The sequence below is a fragment of the Pholcus phalangioides genome, unplaced genomic scaffold (genome assembly GCF_987345545.1).
Source record: "Pholcus phalangioides strain wild (caught in Gottingen) unplaced genomic scaffold, Ppha-v1.0 ptg000015l_1, whole genome shotgun sequence".
NCBI lineage: Eukaryota > Metazoa > Arthropoda > Arachnida > Araneae > Pholcidae > Pholcus > Pholcus phalangioides.
In genome coordinates, this window is record NW_028301608.1 from 41,184,280 (window position 1) to 41,190,279 (window position 6,000).

General features: G+C 35.2%; 1 protein-coding gene across 2 annotated transcripts in view; it reads right to left on the reverse strand.

The window, feature by feature from the left end:
• The window catches only part of LOC149076040 (PX domain-containing protein kinase-like protein), a 28,496-nt gene extending 22,811 nt beyond the window's left edge, over positions 1-5,685 (reverse strand). The window contains exons 1-4 of one of the 2 annotated variants that reach the window (XM_089243564.1): positions 5,501-5,685; positions 2,876-3,064; positions 986-1,082; positions 65-142 (exon numbers count right to left, since the gene is read on the reverse strand). In XM_089243564.1, the coding sequence (XP_089099690.1) occupies positions 65-142; positions 986-1,082; positions 2,876-3,064; positions 5,501-5,632 (496 nt within the window). In that variant the 5' untranslated portion in view covers positions 5,633-5,685. The remainder of the gene's footprint in view (positions 1-64; positions 143-985; positions 1,083-2,875; positions 3,065-5,500) is intronic. The other variant, XM_089243565.1, reaches the window with a different exon arrangement.
• Positions 5,686-6,000: the final 315 nt, after the last annotated feature.

Here is a 6,000-nt window from a genome sequence, read left to right on the forward strand (position 1 = left end):
AATGTATATATAAAAAAAATTATATATATTAATTTTTTTATGTATAAAAAATTTATACATATACCTAATTCTGGTAAGGGTTCGACAATATCCCATTCAGTCTCAGAACGAAAAACCATCGATACATGCTGCAGAGATGATTCTGAAAAGCAAAGACAGAGATTGGTTTTGGCTGTCGAGTACAAAAGGAAATACATCAGCTTTCATTTGAAAACAATCATGTATGCAATTTGATGTCTGATTTAAGGGACATTTAAAAATTTATATCTAAAAAAAATCAATCAATTTGCACAATCTAATCAATCTATTCAATATAATTTTCTTTAAAAATCATTGAATGACATAAGGAGTTACAAAGGCTTCCTGTAGATTAATAAATATAATGTGCCAAAATTACGTTTTGATACAATTTCTTACACAACCTTTTTTCTTGAAAAAAAAAAGATGCTTTAGCATTTATTAGATAAAACTAGATTGGTCATACAGAAACAGATACATTTAACATGTCAGGGTGTGAATTTTTTATTAGGTGTGATTTATAAACACTGATTTATGTGCAAATCTCCCCCCTCCTCGAGTGGAGTTTAGTGGTTTTCTAGTGGCTTTTTTACAGTAAAAACAACCACCCACCCCCCCCCCCCCGAAAGAAAAAAAATGTGACTTCCCTTATTCAGAGAAAATCCTACATACTTCTATGCTCACAGAACTTGAAGATCTTTGGCCACTTCACAAACTGGCTTGCTAAAGGCTGAAATTTTGACATTGGCCAAGTTAATATTCAACGAAATTGAAATTTTGGGCTTCTGCAGTAACATATAAATTTTTTGACTTAAACATTTCTAGGATAATGTGAAATGACATTTAAAACCTTTATTTTAATTGGAAGTTACTTTTAAGACTAATGGTCGTGGAAACGGTTCGCCTGAATCAGTTATTATTCAATTAGAAGAATGGTCACCTTGCAATATTGAAAAACCAAACGTACCTGCAAAGTTGAAAGAATAGCTTTCAGGATCAAAAAACCTCTTCACATAAATAGTGTTACTTAGAATTGGATGACTTAGAACAAAATTGATATAAGCCTGCAAAAAAATGATTTTTGTTCATGCATTCACAACAAACTGAAAAATTAGGATGGCTAAAATAAACGTCTCATAATAATAATAAACAACAAATCAAAAAATCAGCTTAATACAAATGTGCATAGTTTAAAAAATAATAAAAATATAGCTAACACCAAGAAAAAATAGCAAATGCGTCACTGCTCCTAAGGAGGTCGCCAACCTTTGCCACGGGTGTCATATTAAGCTTCTGAAATTGATGAGTGCCTGCTTAATGTTTTGAAACAAATTTTTAAAAGATTCTGTCCACTATTCTGTTGACAGATTTAGACTAGGGAAAGGGAGCCACTAGTGACACAAGTATGAGAATCATGGTTTAGGGAAATTTTTTTCAATCATATTACTTTAGATTGAAGACTTCATTATGAAATACCAAAATTATATATTGAATTAAATGACACTGATCAGTTTTTTGGACAGTCTAAAATCAGTGACAACCCCCCCCCAAAAAAAAAAAAAAAAAAAAACAACAACCAAGTGTTATGTGGGAAATGCTTTGAAGGTTAAAATAAGGTCATTGCTTAAATAATGGGCACCAATATGAACTTCAGGTTACCATCAAAAAGTAATCGGCATGCTGGCTGATGCAGGGGCAAAATAGGGATAGAGATCTGCTCAGATAAGCAAAAAAATTCAGATGAACAATGATTGAGAGTATCTTTTTTTCCCCCCTCAGAAATATACTACTATACTGTACATGGAATTTTTCAGAAATATACTGCATGAACTGAATGGGGCAGCAAAACGCATACAAACAGGGGTGTCTTAAAGCAAGAGCACTGTAGGTACAGCATGGAAAGCTCTTGGCATATCAAGAGCCTTGGGATAACATTTACTTACAAAAACATTTATTGGAAAACGGTGTTGGAACTCCATTGTTTCATTTGAAATTTCAAGGTTTCCATGGTTTTTCAGTGGTGAAAAATATTTTCTTCCAATTGGTGAAAAAAAAGATACGGATATAGTATGTGAGTTAAGATAGATATCAAAAAGATAGCTCCTTGTACATAGAGCAGAGTTAAACAATCCTACAACTTCCTTTAAGGAAGGTCTTTTAACATGGAAAATATCAGCTTTTGAGATCAGAAAGATATATTTTGGGAACCATCTTTTTAGCGCTTCAGAAAAAGCATAATGCTGAAAACATTGTTTCATTAATTTTTTATACAATGTCTAGTTACCCTGCAACTGCGTAAACATGATTTTTCTTTTACATATTTTGACCAAATATATTTCTTTAAAGCAGTGATCAAACACTTATTTTCCATGAAAGTGCTGATCAGATTCTTTTTTCCTTGATTGTTGCCAGTTCACGAACTGATTTTAAAGGTTGAGTTGGAATAAATTTATGATTTTTTCCCATTTATTTCGTATTTAAGATGATTTTCACTAAAAATTTTCAACTTGAGAATTTTTTTGTTTTATTACGTTTTTTTGCACTTCAACATACCATTGTTAGAGTTTAGGTGGATGATCGAAGAAACTAACATTAAAAAACCTGGTGCCCCCTGATTTTTATGGCATGCCATCTAATGCAGGGGAACACAGTACTTGACACCAGTTGCTAGGAGTTCTACAATTAGATCTACAGTAGCAAAACAAATTTCAGAGTAGTAATTTAAATCCAATTAAGACTTTTCAATACATTAGAAGCTAGCTATAGGCTCACTACATTCTTGCAAGCATCACATCTGAGTTTATGACACAAAGAAATATTACTATCATTATATAAAACTTTCATGAATGACACTCACCTGAAGACCTTGTTGTCGTTCAGCTACGAATTCCCGCTCCAATTTCCCGAACACTTTCTTTGGTGGCAAAGGAAGTTCTAAGCCACAGCAAGAAAGAACCGAATTCAAAGCATCAAAATCACTATATCGCCTGGGAATTTGCCATGACGTATCAAAATAAGGACCTCTTTGAACTTTGAGCAAATAGACCTAAAAAAAATAGATTGATAAGCAGTTTAAAATGAAAAGAAACATGGATATAGTTTCCGAGTGATTTACCATTAAGCTACAGAGGACTGAAATTTTCTTCTTTATAGGATACATATATATATGACATATTTATACGAGAAGTTAAGTGATTAATTAGTTAACTAAATTTCAAGTCATTAAGTGCTCAAAAAACTCTAAGTAAGTAATCAAGTATTGAATGCTCATTGGATAATACGAGGTCATGCAAACTGGAGCATGCATATAATGCCTACATAATTTTAAAAAATAGAACACACTACATTGACTTATTCACTGAACTATTCGATCACTTACCAACTAAACCTGTGTAAATGGCGTTTGATGTCTCCCTACATTTTAAAACACTTAAAGTTCAGTCAACTACCAAAATACAGTCATACCTTGGTGTAACGTAACCCTCTGGGGACAGAATAAAAATGACTTCATAGGTGAAGTGACCGAATAATGATTAATCTCAATTCACTAATTATGCTGGCAAACGAAAAGTGACGTTATAGGATGGACAACGTAAAAAGTGGTGATGTTATACAGAGGTCTTACTGAACTTAGCCCCAAGTAGACAGGCCTTTTAACAGTGTTTTTCTGAGTATGTTTTTTGTGCTGTGTGAAGGTAGGGAATTGGTTAAAAAAATGTGAAATTGTAGTTTTTTAACCACACCTAACTCTCATGCTGCAAGAAAACCCTGCTCTTAGGAAAACACCACTTTAAAAGCATATACAGTATGCATATGCTAAACAGTGAAAAGAACTACGCATGGTTAGCCTCTTAACTCAGCTAATAACTTCAGACCAATGTTTCTCAACTGCCAAACTCTGACACTAATCACACGGGGCACGAGTGATTCGTAGTGTCATTTTCCCCATTAATTTCTCATCATCTGTGTGTGCAACCGAACCTTTCACTTAAACAAAAAAGATTTATTAGGCTGCAGGCTTCCAAAGGTTAAGAAGCACTGCTCTCTAGATTACAATAGTCCCAGGTGGTTACATGCAGAGGAAAATGTCACTCTCGACTGTTCACACAAAGTACGAAAGACTGGACAATAGGGATGGGGGGCGGGGGAGATGAATTTTGGAAAGAAAATTCACATGCCTTAGGAGGAATCAAACCGCAGTCTCCTTGCAGTCTGGGCAAGTGCTCAAGCCAAAGCAGTTAAGCAAAGACCTCTCCGGAAAAGCTTTGTCTGGCTGGCACTCTGTGTTGCCCCGGCAAAGGTGGCAGTGCACCAGGGTGCACAGTTTGAGAACCCCCTGCTGTCAGCCACAGAGCACACTGACATTTTCTTTCACTCTTGGACAGTCCCGTTCAGGGTAGGTACATGCTTCTTCAAGGGCCAGCATGAACAGTACCACAGTTTTTCTATAAATAACCTATACTAGACGTTATCAAACTGCGTTCCGCAGTTCTCTAATGTGCCACCAATGTTTGTCAGAGGCGCCGTGAAGTGACAGCCTGGCAAAGGTCTTTCCAAGAGATTTCTTTGTTAAACTGCTTTGGGGATCTATAGATAAGTGTTGACGAGAGCAAGGGGTGCTGCGGGTCAAAAAGTTTGATAACCCCTGACCTTATACAAAACCTCATTATGACAGACAGTTAAAAAAAATTGTAATAACAATAAAGGGTGCTTATTTTTATCTGACGAGTTTTACATTACCAAGCAAGTAATTGAACATCAATCGTTGTGTTGTGGAAATATGGATGGGCCGCTGCATGACTAATACCTCTCACCAGCCACAAAAATGAAGATTAATACACATCTTTTTTTTCCCATTCCACCTACGTCGAGCACGCTGTTTTTTGTTTTAAATATATAATCAACACCTTTATAGCTAACTACTGTACTCCAATTAACTTATTCCTATACACTGCACCTCCCTATAAGAATTGTTTGTTATAAACTAGACTTTCTTTTGTTAAAACGGAAAACCTTTGACCGCATTAGTCTGTTGTAATGAGGTTGAAGAAATATTTCCCAGCTAACACTACTAAAATAAATTTCATGCACCTTATGGGCAATACTAATAATTCACCCATGTTGGACCCGATTTCCACATGGATAGCTAAACATTACCCGGAGTCCCAAATTTTAACATTAGTTCACTGTTTAATTGAGGATATTTGGGGCGGCAACTTAATGCCTGGATTGCCCAAGGACCTTTCGAAGTGTGCCCTACCCTAATATCGCTTATTTCCTCCCTAAATATCACCCTTTTTGAAGAACGCGGATCAAAAAGTACATTAAAAAAACAACCACCACCCAATATTCTTATTAGCAAGGAGAAACACACTTCAAAATACTTTTAGACATAGATAAGATTACGAGATATGTATATCGTAAATATTATACTGTATTTTATAATAACCATTGTTATAATCAATTTTTATTTGTACTATACCGTATGGCCTTTAGCATTCTCTGCAGCTTCGATTGTACATACTAGGCTGTGGGTGTCGTCTAGTAAGACTTTATTAGTTTTTAACCTGTCGAAAACAGCCATAGTAGGGCGTAAAGTATAAACAACAAACATAAACCATGTGAAGTCAAATTAGTTGTTGTTGTTAAAAGGGACCTCCTCCTCCATATCAATGCCTTTGATCAGGAGTCGTGTTGCGACGGCCAATTAAATTTGCTGTTTTACTGAATAATGTCACATTTGGATAAAAACTCTTTTTCTATTCGCTTTTGAGGCAGAAAATCATGAAATTGTGAAAAATGATGAATAATATCCAAAAACAGAAGTATTATTAAGATGACCATACGTCCCGTATTTCCCGGGATACAGTCCCGGTATTTTCTGTTTTTTTGGCCGTCCCGACTTTTTGGCAAAAGTGTCCCGGTTTTTCCCGTATTTTACACGAAGCCAACTTGAATTTTTATTCTTTATTGAAATCAAAG